Genomic DNA, 27,382 nt, shown 5'->3' with positions numbered 1-27,382 from the left:
ATTTTCATCAGAGAAGTAAAAAATTTTTAATCATGAGTCTTGGAATTGTGCCTAGCACAAAATGATGACTGAAAAATATTTATTGAATGAGTGAACGAGTGAATGAATGATACAAAATTGATTCATAGCTATGCCTTTCCTCCTTTGTGTTTCCAGACAATAGCCAGGCAGTTGGCGGAGATCTTGTTGCGGGGTATGTGTGAACAGAGCTACTGGAACCCCCTGGAGGATCCACCCTGCCAGTCACCTCTGGACGATCCTCTCCGGAAAGGAGCAAACACCAAAACCTACACCCTGCCTCGGAAAGCCCGCGTCTACTCAGGAGAGAAGTATGGCAGTTGATGTCCTCATTTGTAGGTTAGGGGATTGGGGGAAAACTCAAGGATGAGTAGAAGTTCAAGGGCAGATTCTTCTCTGAGAAGAGAACCAGACAAGTCTCATTTGCCAATTTAATAGATATACCTCATTATTTTTCATAACTTCTGCAAATATCTATGCACCAGTGGGGCATTTTAAGTAGGAAAATTCTCTCATTTCGGTGGTTGGCCACCGTTTTCAGCCATCACTGTTGGTCTTTGGGATTCTCATTCTATTTATTGTAAGAAACCTAGCATTATCCAGCAATTAGCGACAAATCTGTTTGTAAGCCAGAGTTAACCTTTTTTTCTTTTCTTCAGCAATTCCTTGATCTTTTTGTTTAAAAATTTGTTTTAGGGGTGCCCAGGTGGCTCAGTTGGTTAAGCATCCGAACTTCGGCTGAGGTCATGATCTCACCATTTGTGAGTTCAAGCCCTGCGTTGGGCTCTCTGCTCTCAGCACAGAGCCCACTTCAGATCCTCTGTCCCTCCCACCCCTCTGCCCAATCTCTCACGCACTCTCTCCCTCTCTCAAAAATAAGAATAAAAATAAACATTAAAAAAATGAATAAAAATTTGTTTTAAACTGAATTATCTATAAGAAGAAGGAGAATTAAATAATTTGTAAGTGATTGGAAAATGATGTCATTTTTAGATCCTCTTAATTTTTTTAAGTTTTAAATCTGGGACTTAACCACCTTTGAGGAAGGTGGGCTAGGGAACCACTGCAGTCTCTGTGTGGGCCCTCCCCATTTGGGGGAGGGGGACGTGGCAGGGAAAGACCATGAAGAGGGCCAGGAGACAGGGACAGTTGTTGACTCACTGTTGATTCCTCCCCTTAGAGCCTCACCTTCCCATCTTTGCCTGTCCCTGCGAGGACAAGGCATGATGGCTTTTCAGAATCTCTCCATGAGGGTAAGGTGGCGTGTATGAATGCATATGGAAGCCTCCACGGTTGTTAATCAAATCGGGAAAATGGCAGAGAGAGCGCAGGCTGCTGTATTGCTAGATACTACACGTGTGACTTCTGAAAATGATTGTCGTATTTTCAAAGGGGACAGCATTTCTCCAGGCAGCCTCTCTTAATCCTCTTATGTTGACCCTGGCTTTTCTCTCCCTCATCATCTTCCTGTTCAGACTGTATTTCTTGTATGGATTCAGAGTGAGCATATTCTTAACTTTTTCCCTAGGCTTATTTTAATTTGTGTTTAATCCCCTTTTAATTTAATCCCCCCTTTTTATGGCCTCGTTGAACCATGAGTTTGCTTAATTCATGGCCTGTGTTCACTCCTTAGTCCTTATCTGGATTCACAGAACATCTGTCCTAACAATTCCCAAACTCTCACTTTAAAAATGCTGACTCCTCATTATGAACTATTTAGAAGCAGGTTTGGGGTTCATTTTTAAAGTGAAACTTACATCCTAAAAATAGACCTGAGATGTTTGTGTGTGTTTGTGTGTGTGCTTTCTATGTTTCTTAATTGACAGGTATATAAGATGCCAGGTATATTGAGAAACTCAGCTCTTACTCCCTCCCCTGATCAAGCTGGACACATAGATAGAGCTCTCTGTCTCTTTGGGTGTTATTAAATGTGGCCTCACCTCTTGAAGGCAAAAAAGCTCATAGAGCCGGCCACTTCTCCTTTATTTTGTGAACCACTCAGACTTTGTCACTGTTCTGACGTCAACTTCCCCATCTGTCCAAGGAGAATTATGGAGGCAACATGCAGATCTAGAAAATGCAATTACTGGTTCACCAGAGGATTCCCATACCAGGGCTGATTGCTAAGTCACAATTTCATTTTGCACAGATACAGTCAGTTGGGTTTTTTTTTTAACCGTTTTGTTGAGATATGATTCGCATACTTTACAGTTTACTCATTTAAAGTATATAGTTCAGTGGCTTTTAATATGGTCATATAATTGTGCTTCCATCACCATAATCAACTTTAGAACATTTTCATTACCCCAAAAATAAACTCAGTACCTCTTAGCTGCTGTCACCCCCATCCCCCAGTTCCTTGCATTTTCATATAAATTTTAGGATCAGTTTTTGTCCATTTCTGGGGGAAAAAAAAGGCAGCTAGGATTTTGATAGGAATTACATAGATCAATTTGAGGAGTGTTGCCATCTTAACAATATTAAGTCTTCTGATCCATGAACATGGGATGTCTTTTCATTTATTTAGGTTTTGTTTGATTTCTTTCAGCAGTGATTTGTTATTTTTAGGGTTAAAGTTTTACACTTACTTTGTGAAACTTATTGTGTGTGCTATTCTTTTGGATGATGTCATAGGTGGAATTGTTTTCTTCATTTCGTCTTTGGTTTGTTCATTACAAATATATAGAATACAATTGATTTTCTATATCGATCTTTTATACTGCAATCTTGCCGAACTAGTTCATTAGTTCAAATAGTTTTTTAGATTCCTTAGTATTTTCCACATACCAGATCATGTCATCTGCAAATAGAAGTAATTTATGTCTAACTTTCCAACTTAGATGACTTTTATTTCATTTTCTTCCCTAATAGCCTTGGCTAGAACCTCTGGTATAATGTTGAATAGAAGTGGCAAGAGTGGTGGACATCCTTGTCTTATTCCTGATTTTACGAGGGAAAAGCATCTAGTCTTTCACCATTAAGTGTGAGGTTAGCTGTGGGTTTTCATATATACCTTTTATTAGGTTGAGAAAGATCCCTTCTATCACTAGTTTGTTGAGTAATTTTTTTATGAAAGGGTATTTAATTTTGTCAAATGTTTTTTCTGCATCTATCAAAATGATCATGTACATTTTTTCTTTATTGATGTAATGTATTACATTAATTAATTGTCACATGCTAAGCCAGACTTCATCAGATTTCATTGATCTTTTCAAAGAACCAGCTTTTAGTTTTGTTCTTTTTTTTTTTAATTGTGTCTCTGTTCACCATTTCATTAATTTCCACACGGTCCTTATTCCTTCAGTCATTACTATCGTTTTTTAGCTTTCTAGTTTTGTGTGTTCCCAGGGATATTCCTGGTTTATTAGTAAACAGAGAAAGCCTGTTGGGATTACACGTGTGTTGGCGCTTCCTAATCACCAGTACTATCTGATTGGTCAACCCTGTGGCGAGAAGGGCATTACCACCAATTCATTTGTGGTAGTTGGGAGGTGAAAAAGGAGATCCACAGATAATGATTAAACCCCATCTTGGCCAATAGTCCCAAATGCTTCCGCCTTCTCAGTCTCTTATGAGAAATATGAGCACAGAGCAGACTTTAGGAGGCACAGAGCCTTGTAGCTCCAGCAAATCGCAAGAACCCTTCAGAATAGTTGGTCATAATGGAAAAGTGAGCTCTGTCAGAAAACTCCACTCCTTGTCAATGTGGCCTGCATGTGAAGTGGAAACAGGATGCTCATTCTCTCCCCATCTTGAATTTTGAAAGGAAAGCAGATGTTGACAATCCTAGATAGAAAAGAGGGGAGGGAGCACATGCTATTGGCCTCTTTACTTCCTTCCTTCTAGGTCTTTCCATGTGGAATTTTTTTTTATCTTTGCTTATTTATTTTTTAAGTAAGCTTTTTACTGATACATGACACACATTGAGAGAAATAAACCAGAAGTATAAAACTTCATGACTTTTTACCAAGTTCCCTATCCAAGGGAAACCATCCTGAGTTCTGTCCCAATAATTAGTTTGGCCCATTTTTTTTAATTTATGTAAACGGAATAATACATGAAGAACTCTTCTGTTTAACTTCTTCTAACATTATGTTTGAGAGATTCACCCATATTTTTGCATGCAGTTGGAGTCTGTTTTCATTATTGCACAGTATTCCATAGGTATTCTAATATATTGATCCGTTCTGCTCATGATGTGTGTTGGAGTTGTTTCTCAGTTGGGGCTGGTTCCATCTCATCCAGGCCTTGGCCCAAATAGCTTAACTTTTATCTTCTCAGAAAGGATTCCCAGTCACTGTATATAACTGTCCTTTCCAAGCATATTCTATCACATTAGCTCCTTTATTTTTCATCATAGCACTCAAAATATCTGATTTTTTTGGTTCATGTGTTTATCTGACTCCTCCTTCTAGAACGTGCTGCAATGAACATTCTTACACATGTTCCTTTAGTGTACACATGTCAGGTATATCTTCCTTCTATTGTATTCCTCCTTGTAAAGAACACTTGAAGTGGCTTAGATCATTAAATGCATATTCGACTTCGTGATTTATGCAAAGTAAGGAGGGAGATTAAAAACTACTTTTGTGACAGAAAGTGGTTGATGAGAACATTTATTGAAAGCCTGGAGCCAGATGTGCCGAACTCCTTTGTAGGCCCAGGAGGAGAGAGTGACTATCATGGAGTTCTAAATATAGGTCTGAACCTCCCAGAGCCAGTGCACAGGCTTTGGGTAAAGATGAGGACACTGTTTAAAGTGTGAAGATGGGGGGCTTGAAGGGTCAGGAGAACCACCTGATGGCAGAACTGAAGCCGTGTGAGCAAACCCCTGTGCCCCCGGTTCCTGCCCTGGGCTCACCTCTAGTGTACATGGCCCACCTTCCAGTCATGGTGGAGGGCCTGTCTTCTCATCAGGAATGCAGAAGGCCTCGTCCAAGGCCATATGCTTTGTGGGACTCACCCAGTCCACTCCAGAGTATAGCTCAGGGGACTTGATCCAAACGAAGGACCCTTCTTTCTTTGACATGAGGGGATGTTGACCAGTATGGAATTGTGTGCCTGGTTGATCCTCACATCAGGCTAGCTGATCCCTCATAATCAGCAGGTACTCTTAATGATTAGTTTTTCGTTCTTGGAATCCTTGTCCTTCCACACAAACCTGGGACTAGTAGTATCACAATCAGGCAAGACATAGTCAAAATAAAAGGCACCATTGCTGGGCCTTGGAGTTGATGTCGTCATTACTTACACATAACTTTCTTACAGGTTGGAGGTGCTCAGGGCCATCTTTGTACCTAAATAGGGTCTGCTTTGACTCCCAGATGGTGCCGTTGACTTCCAGACATCCGACTCGTCATTAGTTGTGTAATGGCTAAAGATGACAGAAAGATGAACGGCAGTTGGATAAAATTGGATTGATTTCTTTTGTATGATGGTTTCTACCACATACAGTGACATTTTTCACCTATCTGGGAAAATTTTAAGAAAGGGCTGTTATCTGGGAACCTCAGCAAGGTCATGATCACTACTTGTAAGTGAAGCTTCTTGTCCTTGTTTCTTTTGTGTAGAGTCAGACAGTGAGTTGGTAAATTTCATCCAAAGTCAGAAAATGAGTGGCTTGCCTGCAGGTCAGCCCGTGAGTTAGTAATGTGGCTGGGCTTTCAGTGCAGTCCTTCCATCTTACCCGGCAGCACTGTGCTTCTACCCCCTCCGCTGGCCACCAGTCTGTCCCCCAGGAGCTTGTCCTCACCCCCCACGGGCCCTGTTTTCTCTCTGCTCCTTTTAATCCTGCACCGTACCCTTTAGTCAATGTCCTGTGGGTCTAGAGCCCCAGCTTTCCCACTCCACAAGGCTGAGACCCAAGCACCCTGGGACCTCCCCTGAGGCTCTTGGTCCCCACCAGGAGACTGTCACAATTCCGACATCTACCCTGAGCTCCACAGCAGGTTCAACAGAGAAGAAGGGAGGAATGGACAGAAATGGGTCTAGAGAATCCATAAGTATTGGAAGGGGTGCATTCTGATATATAGTTTTTCAACCTGTCCCTTAAAACTACCTTCCTCCTTCTCTCACCCCCCATTTCCTCCTGCCAGCCCTGAGAGCTTTGCAGTGCTCCTGAGTACCCATCTCGCCTGCCTCGAAAGGAAGGGTAGAGGAAGTGGAATTAGAATCAGTTAATGTGTTACTTGTTAGCAGCTCTGGTAAAAATAACACAACTTAGCATTTAAGCAGGCTGGATGGCTCAAATGGAATTTAGGGATTATCCATGGACTGAATTGGCTGGTGTTAAGTCACAATTAGCATGGGCTCTCTCTTCTTTTCAATTAGTCTGGACAATGCAGAACTGGCTAGCCATGAGAAAAAAAGGTTAATGCTACTGCTTTATTTGTAAGGTCCCAGTTGTATGTAAGCTGGAGCCAGAATATCAGGAAATGATTGCTGGGTGGACACACACACACACACACACGAACACTCTTCATTCAAATTCTGTAGGCTCTATTTCTGAATTTAAGGAGAAAGAAGAGTTCCATCTCTGAAAAACCCAGCTCACCTCAAGCTACCTCCTTTAGGAAATTCACTGCAAATCCCAGAATCTTGCTCATCATTTACAGGCCAGCCTTTTCGTAAAATTTTAGCCCACAAGAGCAACGGGAACCATCCACAGGTGGTTTCCTTACCTCTAGGGACGTCAGAGTTGTAAAAAGAGAACCAGGCCCTGTGCTTTTTCTGTCTTGCTCTTCACGGTCCTTTGTCGCCATACAAAAGTTGCCAGCGCTTCAGAGAAAACAAGGATCTATAATGATGTGGAAGACATTTTTTTCATCGTTTTGGTGGGGGAGTCATCCCATCTCTGAAATGATTGTGATGTTATCACTAGGAAGATTTATTCTTTTGTAATCGTCTCCAAAACGTCCAAGAGATTTGTTTTGTTTTGTTTTGTTTTGGGGGGGGGCAGTTGTTTGTTTAAAAAAATTTTTTTATGCTTTATTTATTTTTGAGAGAGAGAGAGAGAGAGAGAAACAGAGCACAAGTGGGGGCGGGGCAGAAAGAGAGAGACAGACAGACAGACAGACAGAATCCAAAGCAGGCTCCAGGCTCCGAGCTGTCAGCACAGAGCCTGACACAAGTCTCGAACTCACAAACCGTGAGATCATGACCTGAGCCAAAGTCGGACGCTTAACCGACTGAGCCACCCAGGGGCCCCTTGTTTGTGTGTTTTTAACCAAGTTCATTTTTATTGCACTCTCCTTCCTTTCCGTGAAACAGTCGAGTTTGGCTCAGTTGGTGATAACACTTCCAATTCTACTCAAAGGATTCTAGAGCTTTTAGAACAGAGGGAAAAAATGCTACAAGTCTTTAAAAATGCTCAAAGCGCAAGGCTATAGGCTATAAAGAATGGAGATTGGGGGTATGTTTGGGTTTTTTTGTTCTCTAATCTCGAGGAGCAACATTGAGCTTAAAAGCTTTTTCTTTCAATCCAAGATGTTATATAGCTCAGCCAACTTCCATAAAACAGATTAATAAGACAGCTAGCTCTTGCGGGCCACCCTGTAACGAACATGTGTGTTTAACTAAGGTGGCTCGCCAAATTCTTACAGTATTCTAGAAATGATTCAAACTCTAAAATTGCTTCCAATCTCTTATTTCATCTAATGGACAATATAAGATACGGCAGTTAGCAAGAAATAGGTAAGCAGACACCTGCTTAGTAAAATGCCTGTAATCGATACCCCATAATGGGTTTAAGAGAGAACTTTATCATGGAGGTAATGTCAGTTTGTAGCAAATTTCTGCCTCTGTAATTGGCATATATGTTATTTGGGCTTTTAATGTGGTTTTTACAGCTTTACTTCACTCTGCTGCCTGCTGTTAAAATGCATAGTTAAAATATAGTTAAAACTTCCATAGATTACCATAGAAATAAGCAAATTAATTCAAGTGTCCAGATGATACTGTCCAGATGATACAGTATTTTCAAGTGTCCTGATGTACAGTATTTTTTTGTGTGGATTCTATATAAAAAATCTAAAAGCTTTTAATAATCAGTTCCGTTCATTATATTATTTTGAAAGTGCCATGTATAACATTTGATTTTCTTTACACAGCATTTTTTGCCCTCAAGAAAATACTGAAGAAGCCCTGTTGTTACTGCTGATCAGTGAATCAATGGTAAGTAGAATGTGTTTTTACATTTTTCTTTCCCCTCTTCCTACAGTCCTGTTTGTGATATGGTGACTCCATCGGTACAGTGGCTGTTTTTCTTTGGAGAAGAATACTTTCTAGAGGGGATAGCTGGGTGGGGGGAAAAACAACGGGGGTTTGAAAAGAGGGATGTTTCTTAATTCTTGGAATGGTTAGAAATGTCCCCTGTAGGTTAAAGTCAGCTTGGGGCATGGGACTTCTCTGCCCTAGTAGGTAACAGGCATCTGAGTTCATTTATTTGCCCACCTGGTGAGTATTGATGGAACACTAGCACAGTTGTGTATCAGAAAACTGCGGCTAAAAAGACCATCAAAGTAACCCTAAAAAGGGAAGGAAGCCCCCAGAGGGTAACCTTTTTGAGCCTTCTCAACTTGCCTGGGTGGGAGGGAGAGTTCAGGGATAAATAACTTGTGGTGTATGCGAACCTCTGTTTTTTTTTCTTTTAATTTTTAAAAATGTTTTATTTATTTTTGAGAGAGAAAGACAGAGCACAAGCGGGGGAGGGACTGAGACAGAGAGAGAGAGACAGACAGACAGACAGACAGACAGAATCTGAAGGCTCTGCCCTGTCAGCACAGAGCCTGACACAGGGCTTGAACTCATGAACCGTGAGATCGTGACCTGAGCTGAAGTCGGACGCTTCACCGACTGAGCCACCCAGGTGCCCCGAACCTCTGGTTTTTAAAGCAGGGGCCCAATGGAGCAGACTCAGCTCCTTGGACAGGTCTCCCGCCCGCTCCCTGGGCATTGCAGAGTCCCTGGCCGTGAGAGCTCGCTCCTGTTACCTGCTCTGCTGTCGTGCGGGAGTTTTTGCCAGGCCATCAGATTCCTTTGAAATGTTTTCGTAATGTCTGGCCAGAATATCAAAGTTTACATCTAGTGTTTCATTACTCACCATTTATTGGGTTTCTACTCTGCATATCACTAGGCATGACCGCCTGGCTTGAAACTCTGAGAAGCAATCTGTGTTATAGTAGTTAGTACGTTAGCACCTAAATGGTGTGTGCTAAGCACCTGAGCAGAATGGCGAGGCTCCTGGAACTTGGAAGGACCTAGATGTCCTCCCACCCATTCACTCATTCTGTAGATGAGGACCAGAGCAGGCAAAACGGATGCATCCCACAGTGGTCTGTTGCTCTTTCCAGATTAGGCTGCATCCTCTCATATCTCCCTCCTCACCAGACAGGCAGGTGGAGAAGGTGGAAGAAAAGGAATCGAAACTGAAGCGAGAGAAGGTAGTTTCCTTCTTCCCCAAGTGTGCAGTTTAAATGGAGCCATGAAATGCGCTCAGCCGAAGAAGATTTAGAAATGGAACACAAGAAGAAGGCTGTATGCTGAGCGAAGGAGGGATTGGAAGAGGCTGGGATTAGTCAGGGAGGCTAGCATCCTTGCCTTAATTTCAAGCTTTGGGTTTCCTTGTTCTGTGAAATGGCCCAGAGATGTTTACAGGAGCAAGACTGCTTGAGTTACCACTGCTTTTTATTTGGAACCTCTTTGACGTCATTGGCCTTACTTCCTCTGAAGGAAACAGGTTGCCCCCTTGACTCATCTTTCCTTGACTGTCAGCTGGTAACTTAGAACGGTGTCATTTACATTCTCTACTCTGCCTTGGCACAGTCAGGGAAAGCATATATGTGAACAGGCTGGCACTCTGTGGCATTCGGGAACTGTTTTGCGAATGAGCCGGTCTCTCCGTGCTTCGTCATCAGTTCTTTGGTGGGGGCCAGCTCGAGTTGGCCTCCTGGCTCTCGTGCCCTCCTTCTAGGCGGGGCTCTCCACAACCTAGCAATTAGTTTCATTTGGGCAGATTGGGATGGTGACGTTGTAAAAGTTCTGAAAGAGTGGCGACCACACATTTTAGATTTCTTGGGCAATTCTGATTGAAAATATGGTGTTCTGTGGTCAGGTTGTGTGTTCCAGTTTAGAGTCTGGAAAACACAGGCACATCTCTGAAATGCTTGCTCTAAGTGGAGATGTCTTGGGAATGATGTCTCCAACTTTCCTGCTCCTTAATTGAAATGATAGAAACTAATAATACTCAAAATTGAGATCCCTTTGAGACAGTCCGATTTGGCTCTGTGGTATTGAATTTCTGGAAACTCTCTTCAGAGGATGGTGAAATCCAATGACATCATCAGTAAATATGGAGGTCTGGGTTTCCAACCAAAATGACTGTGCTCTCCCTGTAAATTATTCCGTAATTATGTAGGTAGAAGTCTCAGTTAAGTTGCCTTTGCAAGCCTTTTTTCATGTTCCTTGACTTCTTGATTTTTCAGCTGTTAGACAGAAAGTTTCATGTGCTCAATTTCAGAACTAGTTGAGAATTGCTGTGGTTTTTTTTTGGTATCTGAGAAAACTGTATCTTCGTTGGTTCTGACTTTAACTTAGAAAAGTCAATTTATCCATAGTCTCTCCACCTGCAAGAAAGTGTCAAATGAAGTTTCCCCAGGAGAAAGGGGTCATCAGAACTACATTTCCACAATTACCACCGACACGGTGTTCTGCGGTATTTATTATCTGTGGATGTATTGAGGTTTTAAATTTTTTTTTCAACGTTTTTATTTATTTTTGGGACAGAGAGAGACAGAGCATGAACGGGGGAGGGGCAGAGAGAGAGGGAGACACAGAATCGGAAACAGGCTCCAGGCTCCGAGCCATCAGCCCAGAGCCTGACACGGGGCTCGAACTCACGGACCGCGAGATCGTGACCTGGCTGAAGTCGGACGCTTAACCGACTGCACCACCCAGGCGCCCTGGATGTATTGAGGTTTTAATCAAAAGACGTCAATAGATTTTCTCTAAGAATTAAAAAAAAAAAAAAAAAAAAAAAAAAGTGTGCTTGGCATAACTTGAAAATATCCCCTAAGTAGTATTTTGCTTTGTTTTGCTTTGTTTTGTTCTCTTCCACGCATTGGTCTCAGTATGGAACATTTATGGCAAGTAAATAAAATGAGACCCCTTACAGGAGGCCCTCCTATTTCCCTCAGGGTTTCTTTTCTTGGCTCAAAGACACTCCTAACAAGAAAACCTTAGAATGAAATCTTCAAAAGCAGGCTTGTATCCATAAGAGATGACTCACTTTGTAGGAAGTGGCCTGTCTTATGTATTCTTATTTGTCTTTGACATTTAAGAGCAAGGAGTTTTCGAGTGAGTAAGTACTGATGCGTGGCTAAAAGTGAGTGCCTTGGACTCACACGCAGAGAAAGCATTTTGCCTCGTTTGTGAGAGAGAAGGTGTGCGCGCGGCCATCTAAATGTCAGGCAGGGAGATGATCATCAGCCGGCCTGGACAAGCGACCCTGGTATCTCAGGCACCCCTTCACAGGAAAAACCAACGGGCCCCTTCTGTCCTCCTAGAGGTGGATAGATCTGGAGACTTCTGTTAACTAGCAGGGGGAACAAAGACAGGCAAAATCTAACTTAGTTGATTCCGGCTCCCTATTAGGGAGAAAAAAGAAAATGGTTAGAGTAGGTAGCGTCCCTGATACATGGGATATGTGTGGAGAATCTGTAGAGAAATTAAATTTCGGAAGTAACGGAAACAAGTTGTCGTAAAGAGCATTTGATTTCTAGATCGATGAGATTAATAAGTTTGAATGTGCCTGCTGTATTTCTGTGCCAAGCAGCGGCGATGGAAAATAGGCAAGGTGATCTCTTGAGTCCTCGGTAATATCTTTTAAGACAAAAATCTGTTGGCTTCTTGGTTTCTCTGATACAGCTGTTTTGTGCTTCCCTAAACAAGATTGCATTAGTCTTTGTAGTCTGTTCCAGGGAAGGTGCCATATAGGGATTTGAATGTTGCTTTAGTGACACAGGAAAAGGACCGCACGTCTCCGCAGGACTGGCAGACACAATGTAATGGCACCCTTTGACGATGGGAACATGGAACTGGGGATTTCCCCCCTGCTCTTTAATGTAGAGCAGAAGCAGGACCTACAGGCAAGGCACAGCAGGGCCGTACCTGATGGGTCATTCTGCTGCCCCCGAGCACTGGCTGTGTCTACAGCAAGCCTGGCTGTGAGCCCGAGCCCAGGAGAAACCACCCTGCTCCCCATCAGCCCCCAAAGCTTCCCTCAAATGCCTGCTGACAGGTACCAAGAGTCCTCTAGAACCACACCTCCGGGCCTTCGTGTTTGGATAACACCCCGTACCATGTGCTGCAGCGCTCTGGGGAATTTGAATAAACAGCCCAAGGTGACAAGCCCCGTACTCGTTCCTTCCCCTGTCTCCAGGCCCTCGGCAAGCTGTTAGGGGCAGGAGGGCCTAGATGGCTTCTCTGCCCCGAACACTGGCGGTGTGCAGGGCCTGGCTCACCATCTGCTTCTCTCTTCTGCGTTGTTTTCAGGCCAACCGGGATGCTGTGCTGAGCCGGATACCCGAGCACAAGAGTGACCGCCTCATCAGCTTGCAGAGCGCATCTGTGGTCTATGATTTGCTGACCATTGCCCTTGGGAGGAGAGGCCAGTACGAGATGCTGTCGGAGGTATAGCGCTTGAGTCTGGTACTTTCCGGTGAGGAGTGGTGCCAGCAGAATAAGCCCGGGGAAGGGCTGTGAGACCTGGTCCTGACCCCTCTGCCACGGCAGCCACGTGACCTTGGGCCCATCACTTAACTCTGGGGAGTGGGAATTGGGCTAAATGATTAGCTCGTAGAATCCACTGGTGGCGACTTCCTACCTTGGTCCATAAACCCCCTGGCTGTGAATTTGCGTGTGAGGGAAGGCAAGCATTTCTCAAGCAGTTTCTCTTTGAGGGTAATTTCTACCGTAACCCCAAACCTCCCATCCGTGATACTAATGTCCTTATGAAGGTTTTACCTTATTTAAAGCATCGACGCATAACTCCTGGGGCAAAATGGCACCGCCGTGTGTGGTCAGTGAGCTGGCATAGACATTCGTGTCGATAAGCACAGTCTTCGTTCAGAGATTTTGGCTCGATCAGAAGACGCTCTAGTTGATTACAGATCTTGGGCGAGGTACTGTCATTTTGTTCCTTCAGCTTCTAAAAAATATTTGGGATGGAAGCTTGACTATTTTACAATTTCAGAAGAAGCTAGTTAATCTTGGGCTGCGGTCATGCATTATTGAGCTGCTGCCCAGAATACCAAATTCCGCCACGGTAAGGGCTAAATAAGTAACACGATCATTTTGTCCTTTCTTTAGTGGAGTAAGAAGAAAGAAAGAAAAGAAAGAAAACAACTCATTTTGTTAAAATGGACTTTTCCATGTTATTTATCTTTTTCTTTCTAAATTTATACACATTGCAACAGCCTCTGGGCACGAGGACAGGGAATGAAATACAGTAACAGATTGGCTGAAATCAGATAAGCACCCGGCTCACCCTCTCGCCGGTGCTTCGCCACATTAGGCAGGAGCCTTGGAGAACAGATGAGCCTGCGCGGCCCGGGTCTTTTTTTAGGCTTCGGTTTGGTGACTATACAGGGCAATGGTTACTCAGTCTTCAAAAAAAGCCCCTCACAGGCCGGGGCTCAGTGTGTCCAGATGTTCCTGTCGCACACGGTATGCCCCTGGGGACGCTGCCCAGATTCTTTGCCACCGTGGGTGCTTTGATTTCCCCGGCCCCTCTCCTCCTGGCCGGCTGAGTTCCCATCTGCCGTGTCCACCGTGGAGCCTGTCCGTGGGGACAGTGCCACCCAGCTCTCCGTTGAGTTCTTTTAAGGTGAACGTTTTTCCTCTAGACAAACCGCTAAAGCATCTCTCTGGGTCCGAGCGTGATTGCGGTTTGTGTGTCTGCTTTCGTCCCATCATGTGGCCACGTGGCCTTGCCTCAGCTTGAAATGCGCCAGCGTCAGAATCAGGTGTGAGGAACTGGAGGTGGCTGGCTGGCCCCTGCCCACGGACTTCTCGACATGCCATGAATGACTCTAGGGGGACGGCTGTCACCTTAGCAGCGTTCCTCTGCAAGCCTGGCATGTGCCTCCTCCCAGCACGGAATACTGGGACCTTGTTTGCACTCCGATGACTTTCATCTTGGTATCACATGTGGCTTCCATCTTGTGGTGATGACCTGACGCCCGAGTCACTGGGCGGTCTGGTTGCCGGAGCTTTTGCAATTCAGAATTTCACTGCCCTGGTCACGTTTAAAGTGATGGGGACAGCGTCAGAGGTTGCCTCGTAGGTGAGGGAGCACAAGGGTAGGAGAAAGGGAAATTTACCACCGTTACATTCCTTGGAGGCCTTTGGATTTTATCCCATGGCTGTGTTTTATCTATTAAAAATATAAATCAGGGGCGCCTGGGTGGCTTAGTGGGTTCAGTGTCCCACCTTTGATTTTGGCTCAGGTCATGAGCTCACAGTTCATGAGATGGAGCCCTGTGCCAGTCTCGTGCTGAGCGTGGAGCCTGCTTGGGATTCTCTCTCTCTCTCTCTCTCTCTCTCTCTCCCCCCCCTCCCTTCTCCCCCCCCGCTTGCATGTGTTTGTGCACTCTCTCTCAAATAAATGAAAATAAAAACTTTAAAAATATATATAGAAGTCAAGTGATAAGATATATAAAATGGAGGACATTCATTTCTTTAACACAGGTATATGCATTCCCCTGTTCTGAGCCAGGGACTGTGATAAAGGCCGGGACACAGCCTTGCACGAGGCATGGTCCCTGCCCGTGAGTGGCTCCCAGTCTTGGGGGAGGCAGCCAAGCAGCGGGCAGTTGCCATCTGGTATGGCTGATGCTGGGGAGGGCTCCCCGCAGGGTCCGCTTCCAGTTGCAAAGCATTTGAATACGTGGCTTCAACCTTTCTTGCTGTTTCTACTTGATTTTGCAGTTGGAGCTTCCCGCAGCAAATATTTGATGACCATGTTGTCTCATATCTTTTAGCTAGAACAGGAGGTGTCGTAGGAGAAAGGTGAAAGCTCCCGGTATCTGGAGACGGTGGCACCTCAGTGCTCAGTTACGGAAGGTCCACGCTTGGCTGAGCAGGGACCCTCTCTCCTCTGGCCCCAGGCCACATCTTCCGTGGAGTGTCCTGCTTCCTTCATTTGCTGGGACTTTCTTTCTTTTTTCTTTTTTTTTCTTCTCATTTGCCCTTCCATTTTATTGGGGCTTTAGGTTAAAAGCTAATTGGACTGTCTTTTAATTGAGATAAATTCACGTAACATAAACTTAAACCATTTTAAACGTGCACGATTCAGTGGCGTTCCGTGCATTCCCCGTGCTGTGCAGGCATCACCTCTATCAAATCCCAAAACATTTTCAGCACCCTAAAAGGAAACCTCATCCCCAGGAAGCAAGTGTCCCCCCTCCCCCCTCTCCCCAGTCCCCGCCAGCTACTAACCTGCTTCCTGACTCTATGGATTTACCTATTTTGGGTATTTCCTATTAATAAAATCATCTAGTAAGTGACCTTTTGAGTCTGGCTTCTCTCACTCAACATAATGATTTCACGGTCACCCACACTGTAGCCTGTCAGTATGTCGTTCCTTTTTATGGTCGAATAACAGTCCATCATGTAGATTATACCACAACCTGTTCATCCGTTCATCTGTTGATGGCCATTTGACTGTGGTGAGCCGTGCTGCTGTGGGGGCAGCTGGATTTTCAACTTCCTGTACTACTTCTTTGGGCCCCATGAGAGTTGGGGATTGTCGTTGCTGTCATTCATCGCGGTAGAATAGTATGTCTGTCTTCACCTCCTGCATTGTCCCCGAGGTGATCTAAGTCACAGGTGTGGCATGCCACCCTTCCGATCAGAAACACGTGATGGCTTGTCCCATCCCTCCCTCTTTTTCTTTTGTTTTGTTTCCCTTTTCCTCCCATGATGAAATTGACTTCATCGGTGATCATTTTTGCAGTCTGCAGCACCTTGCAGACTCCTTGAAAATCAAACTGAACAGACAAATATGGAAAAGGAAATAAAAGGCACTTAAAGCCCCGCCCTCCTGAGACAGCTGACTACCCATTGACATCATAGAGACCACTTTTTCATGTATCTCTTTGTGAATAAGTGCATGTACATTTACGTAAGTTTCAAGGAATGGGATAGTATCGTATGTGTTTGCTATAGATATTCCCACTCATTTTTCTCCCCTCCATTGGCTCCCCACCCCGTCTTTGTCTTCTCAACCCCCAAACCCAGGGCAGCAACCAAGTGTGGCCCAGGCCCAGGCCCTCGTGTCAGAGAGCTTGGGTTTGGGTCCTGGGTCTGCCAGTTACCAGTTGTGCGATCCTGGCAAGTCATTGACCTCATATGCCTCGGTTTTTCCTTCTGCAAAATGGGGCTAATAATCACACCTCTCTCAGCCTCTATTGTGAGGCTTATTTGCCAAACCACATAAGGTACTCAGAACAGAACCCAGCACTGGAGCTTATTACGCGGCCGCTGTGTGCTTCTGTGCTGTCCCCACCACCGTATGCTCGGGGGTTTCCAGGCACAGGGGAAGCAACAAAGTGTACAGAGAAAGGCCTTTTGGCTTCCAGAAACTTCCAGAAACTAATTAGGGAAATTAAATAGAAATACACAAAAGGACACTGATTAGAGAAGACTGGTTAGCCCAGGGCATGCTCACCACAGGTGGACAGACCGGGTAGGCTGCCGCAGTGTTTGTAGGTGGGGGGCCAGTGCGAGAGGAGGAACGCTGGTTCCTGAATTGGCTCTTCAAGGACTGCTAGGAATTAAAGTCTCAGAGCAGAGAGACACCTTCATCCTCAGGACTGTGAGGGTGTGAGGGCGTGAGGCCTGAGGACGTGGGAGACAAGGGCTCGCTCTCACTGAGGAGCGGGAGGAGAGGACACCAGACGGGCACGGGGCTGGGTTGGGAACCCCCGACATCTTGGGACAGACTGCTTATGCCCTTCGCTGATGGGATCCGGCCGTGCCCCACCGCGGCTGGTCTGTGAGCAGGTCCTGCTTGCCGTAGCAACACTGAGCAGACTTTCCTTTATGCCAGCTGGGACCTTGCATGAGCAGAAGCCAACAACCGTCCTTCTGCCGCTGCCCCGGGCCCCTCGGCACCCCTGCACCGAGGGGGTCCCTCTGCCGCAGCACCTGGTGCGCCTTCCCCTTCCCTCCCCGCATCACTGGCACCTTTGGGTGTTGTGCAGCACTGTGCGGACCCAGCCTTTTAGGAACGGTGCCTTCGCGGGGAGCAGAGCCACCTTGACCAGAAAACTGTGTTTGTCTCTGTCTCTCTCTTCAGTTGTGTTCCTTCAAGATGGAAGGCTGCCCTCCCGTCTCGAGATCGGCCGCCTCTGTGTGTGTGCCCACGGAATGCCTTGCTCTCTTTCAGGGCAGCGCACAGCCAGATCACCGGGCAGGAGCCTTGTGTAAAGGCAGTACAAACCAGAGGTTTCCCACATCCTCGTTGTGACAGGCTTAAATATAAGCATGGTGTTTACCGTATCTCCGGCGCCATGAGTTTTCGTGTTTTTAGAAGACTAATTGTGAGCCCCGCTGAAAGGTTTGTGTAGGAAGGAACACTTCTTTCTTCCCCTTCAATTTAAACAGGAGCACTAGTTGGCATGACAACCCGTGCTATTAAAAGTAAAGCAACAAGCCCCGCTTCCTCTGTTTTTTTCAGAATGAACCCAAACTGCGAAGTAGGTTTGTTTCTTGAATTTGACTATTAATGGCTCCCTCTTGACAGAATGTTAGGGGGTCCTTTTGGGAAGGGTGTACGTGTCCCCTCTACATAGAGACGGCAGCTTTAAAGACAGAAGTGGTATTTTTGTCTTTCCTTTTGAACTCCCAATTCGTTTCTGGTAAATCTCAACAACATTATAGTTCTGTGGGTAGAACTGTCTGGCTAGTGCTTGTACCAAAGGGACATTTACACATTCCTAACCCAAACACTCATTTAATCAGGGAGCATGTGAAAGACACTTGAATGTCTAAGTCTGCGGAACAGGCCTACCATTTGTCAGTTTATATCAGAGTTTGGTGTTTCGTGCGGCCCCACTTGGGCTACAGAAGCCCAGCCTTGACCTAGGTGCCCAGCTCGCTAGGAGGCATCAGTGTGGCCTGACCACTAGAGGCGTGGCCTTCTGAGAGATCAAGGCAGAATGTTTAGTGCATGGTAGGTGTTCAGTAGAAACTTGCTGAATAAACTCAAAGCCAATGGACGTTCTCGTCCTGCTCCCTTTTCTTTGATTTTCAAGATAAACTTTCCCTGGATATGCAGTGAGTATATCTTCCCAGGTGAGTCCAAAGAGTGAAGGTCATTTAGCTGGGAAATAGGTAACAGAGGAAGAGCTGGGCCCAGCATGGGCCAGAGCACCTACAGATCCCCACTCTGGTCCAGCTCTGGGGGTCACCCAGCAGGGATCGGCTATGTCACGTTTGTGTGACAGGCCTGCCCCAAAGAATCTCACCTCCTGACATGGCCCCTGGCACCTCCATGTCCACCATTATGGAAACGTTTTTGAATTAAGTATCATTGCTCTGTTTTTATGACCCTCAATAAATTTTAATGTGCCATTTTAACCTTTTTAAGGTATACAATTCAGTGAGTTAATTGCATTCACGATATTGTACAGCCTTCATGACTATTTCCAAATCGTCCATCACTCCAAACAGAAGGTCTTTACCCATTGAACAGTAACTCCCTATTTCTTCCTCCCCACCCCCCATAACCTGCTAACCTCCGATCTACTTTCTGTCTCTATGAGTTTGCATCATGTAAAGGGAACCATGCCATCCTTGTTTTTTATGTCTGGCTTATTTTACCTCGCCTAATGTTTTCAAGATTCCACTCTGTTGTGTAACACGTCTGATCGCATGTATCAGACTTCATTCCTTTTTTTGTCTGGAGAATATTCCTTTGTATGTATACGCCACATTTTATTTATCCATTCATCTATCGGTGGACGTGTTCAGTGTTTCCACCTTTTGACTGCTGTGAATAATGCTGCAGGGAACACTGGCAAACACATATTGGAGTTCCTGGTTTCAGTTCTGTAAAGTCATATATACAAGAGTGGAATTGCTGGCTCATACGGTAATTGTTTAACTTTTTGAAGAACTACCAAACTATTTGCCACAGCAGCTGCACCGTTTGACATTCCCAGTGGCAAGGCACAAGGGTTCCAAGTTCTCCACATTCTCACCAACACTTGTTATTTTTGCTTTGTTTTGTTTTCTCGTAGCCATCTTAGTAGTTGTGAAATGGTATTTCATTGTGGGTTTGATTTGCATTTTCCAAATGACTAATGCTGTTGAATATCTTTTCATGTGTTTTGGGGCCTTATGTGTGTCTTGTCTGGAGAAATATCTATTCAAGACCTTTGTCCATTTAAAAAAATTTTTTTTAATGTTTTTATTTATTTTTGAGACAGAGAGAAAGAGACACAGTGTGAGCGGGGGAGGGGCAGGGAGAGAGGGAGACAGAATCCGAAGCAGGCTCCAGGCTCTGAGCTGTCAGCACAGGGCTTGAACTCACGAGGCATGAGATCATGACCTGAGCCGAAGTCAGACACCTAACCGACTGAGCCACCCAGGTGCCCCTGACCTTTGCCCATTTTAAACTTGGGTTTTTGTCTTTTCGTTGTAGAGTTGTGGGAATTCTTTCTTTATTGTGCATAATAAACCCTTAACAGATAATGATTTGCAAATATTTTCTCCCATTCTGTAGGCTGTCTCTCCATTTTCTTGATAATGTCCTTTGATGCACAAAAGCTTTTCATGCTGATGACATCTACTGTGTCTATTTTTTTCTTTTGCTGTTCATGCATTGGGTGTCATAGCTAAGAATCCATTGTCAAATCCAAGGTCATGATTTACTCCTATGTTTCCTGTAAGGATTTTATGGTCTTTGCTCTTACTTTTAGAATGTTGATCCATTTTGAGTTAACTTTTGTATACAGGGAGGGATCCAACTTCATTCTTTGCATGTGGAAACCCAGTTGTCCTAAAAACATTTGTTGAGAGACTGTTCTTTCCCCCATTGAATGGACTGGGCACCCTGGTGGAAAACCAGCTGGCCATGGATGTGTGGGTTTCTTTCTGGGATCTCAGTTCTGTTCCATTGGTCTATATGTTTATTCTTATATCCGTACCACACTGGTTTGATTACTGTAGCTTTGCAAGCTTGGAAATCAAGAAGTTTGAGTCCTCCAGCTTTGCTCTTTTTCAAGATCGTTTTGCCTATTCAGGGCCCCGTGCAAGTCCACATGAATTTGAAGATTGGCTTTTCCATTTCTGCAAAAAAGCCCTGTTAGAGTTTTCATAGAGATTGTGTTGACTCTGTAGGTCATCTGGAAAGTGTTGCCCTCCTGACAATATCTCATGTTTTGATATCAGATCTTAGTTTGAATCTCAATTCTGCTACTTTATATGCTGATTATGAACGTAGGCAGATTCCTTTACCTCTCTACACCAGTCCCCTTACGTGGAAAATACAGGTAATGATAGGACCTACCTCTGAGGGTTATTGTAAGGATTGATGGGATAGTATATGCAAAGTGTGTGTTGCTGTTCTTATTGGTGGTGGTGATCATGTGCTTTCTCAAGTAAAATCCCCTCTGTAATTACCCTGGCAGATAATGCTTGAGCTTTGGTAGGGTCTTTCGTTGTACAGTGGGAAAACTCAGCCTTGGAGTCCAAGCATATCTGAGTTCAAATCCTGGCACTACACTTTCCTAGCTTGTGATTTTGGAAAGAGTTAGCCATTCTGGACTCCCACCTCAAAGACCGTCATAAAACTTGGTGAGACAATAGGTATAAAATAGCACAGCTCTTGGTATGTGATATGTACCATTCCATTTCTCTCTGGTTAGTAGAAAGGATGGATCTGAAGTTTGTCTCCTATAACTTGCATCTGTTCTGTCTCTTTGGAACAATAGAGCAAGTTCGGTTCTGCCTCAGTGACAGGCAGCTGTTATGCCGTCTTCTTTCCTCCAGCCTAAAATGCCCCGTGCCTTTAGTTTGGGGGTTGGCAAACGTTTCTATAAAGAGCCAGACACTAAATATTTTAGGCTTTGAGGACCAAGAGGCAAAATCAAGGATATTATGTAGGTATGACGAGAAAGGAAACAAATTTCCACAGAATTTTTATTGATTACATTCCAACTGTAACAATGAATACAACTTCCTGTGATACAGGTCCACTAATGAGAAGAACGGGATTATTTTGGAGGATGACATTTCACTTAATTTGGGTTCAAAGTTGGTATTTCTGCTCATCAAATTGATGGCAAATGTTCGTCTACAAAGGACTCCTAGCTTTTGGACTCTATGCCAACAGGCAGCAGGTGTGGTTTGGCTCACAGGCCATACTACGGTAGCCCTTCCTAACGTGACGCCAGCTCCAGGTTCTTGGCACTTTACCGTACTCTTCCCAAGTGCTTCCTTGTTTGGGTGGCCTCCTAAAAGCATATCTGGAAGAGTGGGTCGCCACTTGACCCAGGTTTATTCCTTCCTTCAAGCATTCGCTGAGCATCTGTTTCGTGTGTGACACTCCCCTGGTCTGCTGTTACCTTGACTCCTCACTTCCCTCCCCCAGCCCTTGCATGGGTGAAGCGGCAGCCGTGGTCGAAGGGCAAACACCCGGCACCCCCATCCAGGGCGGGTGGACTGAAAACAGATGAAGACCCAAGGCTAGAAGGAGTTGAGGAGGAGGTAGGTGAACAGGACGCCCGTTTCTTGAATTTAGTGATTCATTTTGCAAGAATAACAGCTACATGAGTGCAGCGGCAGATGGAATCGTTTTTGATTAGGACCCTGGAGACCCTTTACTCGCAAGGCAAACTTGATCAAGTCACTTCATAGAGTTGAGCAGGGAGCGTGCCAGAGGATGGTGTCCAGCGTTCAAAGTCTACAATGAAGTCGGTAACCTTTGGAAACCAGCCTGCTCTCTATTCCTCCCGCCGTGGCCAGAAGCAGTGGTACCCTTTGGTTTAAGCACTTGTCTGAACAATAAAGGTTTGAGACTCCTCAGCTTGGAGCGGTACTGGTGTTTGAAAGCAAAAAGATAAATGGGATGGGGGCACAGATGTGGGGTTCACTCTGTTTTATTTCTCATTTCTGAGGGGAAAACTTGAGTGAGACTTGACGGACCTCATCTATTTCCTCACAACCTGGGTGGGGGAACTTTTATTGGTAGCTGAGAGTCCCAGAAGCATGACTTTTAGAAGCTTCTCCTGGACTCAGACTCTCGTAGAGTAGATCTGTAATTTGTACTCTTATTTTTAGTTAATATAGAAATAGGGGCTCGGAACTGAGTGTCAAAGCTCTAATTTCAGATCTGCCCCTATGTGACCCTGGGCAGGCCCTGTTTTCTCTCTGGGTCTTAGTTGCCACATCTGTAAAGTAAGAATAGGGCTGGGCAGTCTCCAGGGTCCCAACATGCTCTCTGATGATGTCGTTCTGTGGGTCTAAGATATTGGTCCAAGATGTGTAAATTGCTTAGATAGTTTCTCATTGTTAAAAGTAAAGAGGTGAAATATTACCCATACGCCACGTTAAAGTTCAAACAAAAAACTACAATTTTACACAGCTGCAAAGGATTACATTTATCAACGAACTCATTAAGTATATATGATGTAGAAAAGAAAATTCTCCTAAACCACTGGAGGATCTGTGTTACAAGAACTTTTAGTTAGGATATGGCCAACCTGTTCACGACGGTGAATAATGAAGACAGCTCGGTGTGTTATTCTATTTTAATGCTGATGGATTTGAGACATAATCTCCAGGGTAAAGCTGAGGGGTATCTGATTATTTTATTCCTGTCCCCTCCCCCATGGGTTTTGGCTGCTGGATCTCACTCTTGAATTCCAAAAATAGGCTTTGGCTTTTCCTTGCTCGTGGCATTGTCCTGCTGTCACTGCCACACACCCAGTTCGTGTAGTTGGGCTTTGGGTACTAGGAAGGTGATCGCTACATCCCTTGCCTGGGCCAGAAGAGCTTCTCATTCCTGGAGCCCCCTCAGGGCTGGCTGGTTTATGTAGAGCCAAAATAGACTGGAAAGGGCGAGCCCTTGCTCCCAAAGGGAAGCGACATTTTCGCAAGTGGCATTTTGACTACCGCTCAAATGATTAGGATGCCGTTTAGAGTCTAATTATTGCTCTACAAAATATTCGCGGTATTAAATGAACATGACCTGGGGTGTAGCGAGCTGGCAGAGGTGTGATTACAGCGAATGGACCTGCCTTTCCTGGTAGACGTAATGCTACTCCCAAATCCCCCTTCTTTTCTTGCAAAGGAGGCGATCTGGAGATGTCACCTGCCGCCTGGGGTGTGTGGCCCAGGCATCATCTGCCCCACGTCCCTCTGCCCCGGCCACGCTGCCACCTCTCGACCCAATACCACACGTGGGAAAGGGCTGGCATCTGGCTGGCATCTCTCCCCTTCCCCTCTTCCTTCGCCATCTACCGGCACCCCCGCGCCATCTACAGGGCCCTCGGCCTCCCCTTCGTGCCCCCTTCAGATCAGACCCGAGCCCCTCAGCGTCTGCTACTTTTCCTCATTTCATCAAAGCACCATCAACAGCAATGCGTTTATAGCGTTGGCTCTGTGGCGGCCACTCTTCCAAGTATTTCTCCACTTAACCCCATGACAACCCGCGGCTGGTGAGTAGGGAGTTTGGATGAAGCCTGGGCAGCTGGCCCCAGGGCTGGCCTTCAGCACGTGACTTCTCTCTCTCTCGGCCTCACGGTCTCCTCTCCCCTTCCGGCCGCCGGCCCCCGCCGGGCCTGGGGACTGAAGCGGCCTCTCACGTGCCCCTGGCACACAAACACCCACGTCTTTTAGACTGGAACCGTTATTGAAATATGAATGTTCTTATTTTGTCCGACTTTATTTTACAGCACGTATGGATTGCCATCTCCCTCGGTCCATTAAAACTGGGAAATGTTTACTTCGCCCTATACAGATATGATTAGGGGGTGTTTAAAAAGGGTAGTCAGGTAGAACCGGGGTGAGCAAACACCTCACCTAAGGAGCGGAAGCCATGGATAGCAAATGCCTTCAGAGATGACTCAAGTGCCTTTTTATTCAGATGCATCCTTTGGGAGAGGGCTTCCGTTCGTTGTCGAGGTATGTTGACTTGAGCTGCTTCGGGGCTATATAATCCCCGTGTTTAGGGGACCACGGGGAGGACATGCTATATACCCAAGAGGTATGCTTGGCCTCAAGCTTTCACAAGCATCTGGAGCTGTCTAGGCACTTTCTCAGAGACAGCGTGCCATCACCGTATATAAGATGCCAAGAGCCTCGGGAGGACAAGAGCCCTCAGCTGTGATGCCGGAGCTCAAACCCCTCAGAATTGGGGGCGAAGGGCTACTTTGTCGTTGTTGGCTTGTATTTCCTAATTCTGTGACACACCTGGACTAACTTTAGGAAACCGGTTTCATTATGGGAGGGAGGTCCAAAGCGGGAGGGGCCCATGAAGGATGCCACAGTGGAGGGGACATGCCTGAAGGACACGAACTGAGCACCTTTGCTTGACTGTGGTGCTGGTGGATATCACGGGGTCTGGGAGGTTTCTTGAAAATTCCGCAAGCCGGAAAGGCCTCCGTGCTTTGAAGCCTCGGGGATCCCAAAGAGGCCACGGGAGCGAGGGCCCCATTAGCAGTAAAAAATATTGCTGAATCTCCAGAACAGTTCAGGTGAGCATGTGGCATTTTGGGGGGCCTTTTATTTTAGCTATCCTTTGCTTTATGCGGCAAGAGTGGGGCTGATAAGTGTGGCTGGCCTGTCTGTAATTAAAGTCGCAGAGGCAGGGGAGTGTTGTGGTTAAGGGCTCTGACTCTGGAACCAGACCTTCCGGATTCAGGTCCTGCCTCTTCCACCAGCTCACTGCGACCTGGCATGTCTGTGCTCCAGGGAGGACCGTCATAGTGCCGGCTTGTCCTTGGAGGGTTGTGAGGACGAGCCATGAGGCACTTCTTGTAAAGCAATGAGACTAGCTCCCGGCTACAGAGTCAGTATCCTATAGTAAGGCTCGTTGTTGTAGTCTATTCAGGCTGCTGTAACAAAATTCCACAGACTGGGTGGCTTATAAACAGTAAGCAGTTATTTTTTACAGTTCTGGAGGCTGGAAGTCCAAGGTCGTAGCTCTAACAGATTTGATGTCTGGCGAGGGCCGACACTTCTGGGTTGCAGACTGCGGGCTTCTTGCTGTGTCCTCACACGGTGGAGGGGGCAAGGGATCTCTTCTCTCTTATGAGAGTATTATTCCCATTCCTGAGGATTCCACCTTCATAACCTAATCACCTCCCAGAGGCCTCACCTCCTGACACCATCATATTGGGGATTAGGTTTCAACGTATGAATTTGGGACACAAACATTCAGTCCGTACCACTTGTTAAGGAAATAGATAATTAACATATATTCTAGTCTGATTCTATAAAGTGTGCTATTTTCAAGGATCTCAGATTGAATCCTTTTCTAAGATGAGAAAGCATTTTGTAAAGTAATTATTTCTGATATATTATAAATTTGAACTTTAATATTCAGATTTTCGTTAAATTTAGATAAAGTGATGGGAATTATACAGTTTTGCTTCTTAATATAAGAATGTTAAATTTTTAGAGGCGCCTGGGTGGCTCAGTCAGTTAAGCCTCAGACTTCAGCTCGGGTCATGATCTCATGGTTTGTGAGTTCGAGCCCTGCATCAGACTCTGCTGACAGCTCAGAGCTTGGAGCCTGCTTCAGATTCTGTGTCTCCCTCTCTGTCCCTCCTCACTCGTGCTCTCTCTCTCTCTCCCAAAAATAAATAAACATTAAAAAAATTTTTTTAAAAAAGAATGTTAAATTTTTATCAACAACTAATGGCTAACTTTTATTTAGCACTTACTAGCCAGTATCTGAGCTACTGTTCTTATTGCTTACGTGTATTAACTAATTTAATCTTCCTGATAACTCTCTACATGAATTACTATTATATTTCCCATTTTACCACGAGGAGTCTGGATAGAGAGAGGTTAATTGGCTTGCCCGAATCCACACGCTCCATCTGTGGTGGTGCCTGGCTTTACTTCCAGCTACTGTTCAGGTTGTGAATTCCCTATTCTGGAAGGTCCCCGGCAGAACTAGTACAACTACTTGTTGGGGGCTAGGAGGCAGGGCTTGCTTGTAAGAGCCTGACGCATTTGATTGGTTGTACCTTTAGGGCTTTGATTGTAGGTAGCAGAAGCTCACTAGTTCACTCCAGCAGAAAAGGCAGTCGTCCCTGTGTGCTGCTCACAGGATCCACAGAAGGCTGAAGAATGGGTCTGAGCAGAAATTAAGAAGGCAAGGGGGGTATTTGGGAGGACACCGTTCCTTCCTTCCAGGGCCTCCACCAACCCTTCTTCTACTGTGGCCCCCAGGCCCTCCCCTCCCTGCTCCAGATGCAAAGCTCCAGCAGGAGCATCTGATTGGCTGAGTTTGGGCCACGTGACCCACTCCTATCGCTTCTGTCCTTCATTCATCCTTAGGCCTTACTACAGGGAGACAGAGAGGCTGCTTTCCTCAAATGTCGGGTATCCCCAACTCTTGTAACAAAAAAATCAGAAGTGTTTTGAGGTGATGGGAAGCCAAAACGACAGAGATCTCTCCTTTGGAGACTTCAACTGGACGTTTCTCAGGTTCCCTCATAGCCCCAAGATTCTCCAGGTCTACTTTTTAGGAGGGCTGGTATTTTCCTGGTGCCATGGCTGGTTGCACATGGAATGGAGCTCTGTACCAATTAGGCCTCCAGTAAGTGTTTTTCACTGAGTATAATGAGTATGCTAGCCTTTGGCACAAAAGAAAATAAGGATGCACACTTATTTATAGCATCTAGCTTTTTGATTCAGAACAGGCTGTTTCAGCTGCTGAGCTCCTTTTGTTTATTGGGAAAACAGTTGATATTTATCATTCCTCTTAGCAAAAGGAGGAAGAAAAGCGTTCAAACATTTAAATGTTTCTGTGTACATATTTAAGTACTTAGTGGTCATATTGCAGTGAACTGGTTCCGTAGAGCTGTTAGGACAAACCTCATTTTTGATTGTCATCTGCGACCTTCTCCACGTGCCGGCTCCTTTGCCTAATTCCTGCAGTGTGATCATGTTTTCCGTTTCCTCCTCCTCCGCCGTCCCTCATCCCCCAACTCAGTTTCCAAGCACTGTTGGCTTTTCACTGCTTGGTGTTCTCTCCATAAGAGCCGTCCTCCCCCACCTCTTCCCAGCTCCTACCACCCCACACCTGGATGAGGTCTCCCTTCACGCATCTTGCCTACTTGATGTT

The 27,382-nt window shown here is 45.4% G+C and overlaps 1 protein-coding gene and 1 long non-coding RNA gene across 10 annotated transcripts in view; both read left to right on the top strand.

Annotated features, from left to right (window-relative positions):
* The window catches only part of TTC7B (tetratricopeptide repeat domain 7B), a 233,233-nt gene that overhangs the window by 92,641 nt on the left and 113,210 nt on the right, over positions 1-27,382 (top strand). For all 9 annotated transcript variants that reach the window (XM_040477997.1, XM_040477995.1, XM_040478003.1 and 6 more), the window contains 3 exons: positions 157-329; positions 8,127-8,190; positions 12,568-12,705. In XM_040477997.1, coding sequence (XP_040333931.1) covers positions 157-329; positions 8,127-8,190; positions 12,568-12,705 — 375 coding nt within the window. The remainder of the gene's footprint in view (positions 1-156; positions 330-8,126; positions 8,191-12,567; positions 12,706-27,382) is intronic.
* LOC121032187 (uncharacterized) lies at positions 10,314-11,030 on the top strand. Its single transcript, XR_005791135.1, has 2 exons — positions 10,314-10,756; positions 10,991-11,030. It is a non-coding gene; the product is annotated as an uncharacterized LOC121032187 (long non-coding RNA).

Source organism: Herpailurus yagouaroundi, unplaced genomic scaffold (genome assembly GCF_014898765.1).
Source record: "Herpailurus yagouaroundi ecotype Mexico unplaced genomic scaffold, PumYag 141, whole genome shotgun sequence".
In the NCBI taxonomy this organism is placed as follows: domain Eukaryota; kingdom Metazoa; phylum Chordata; class Mammalia; order Carnivora; family Felidae; genus Herpailurus; species Herpailurus yagouaroundi.
This window is presented reverse-complemented; position numbering and strand designations above follow the sequence as displayed.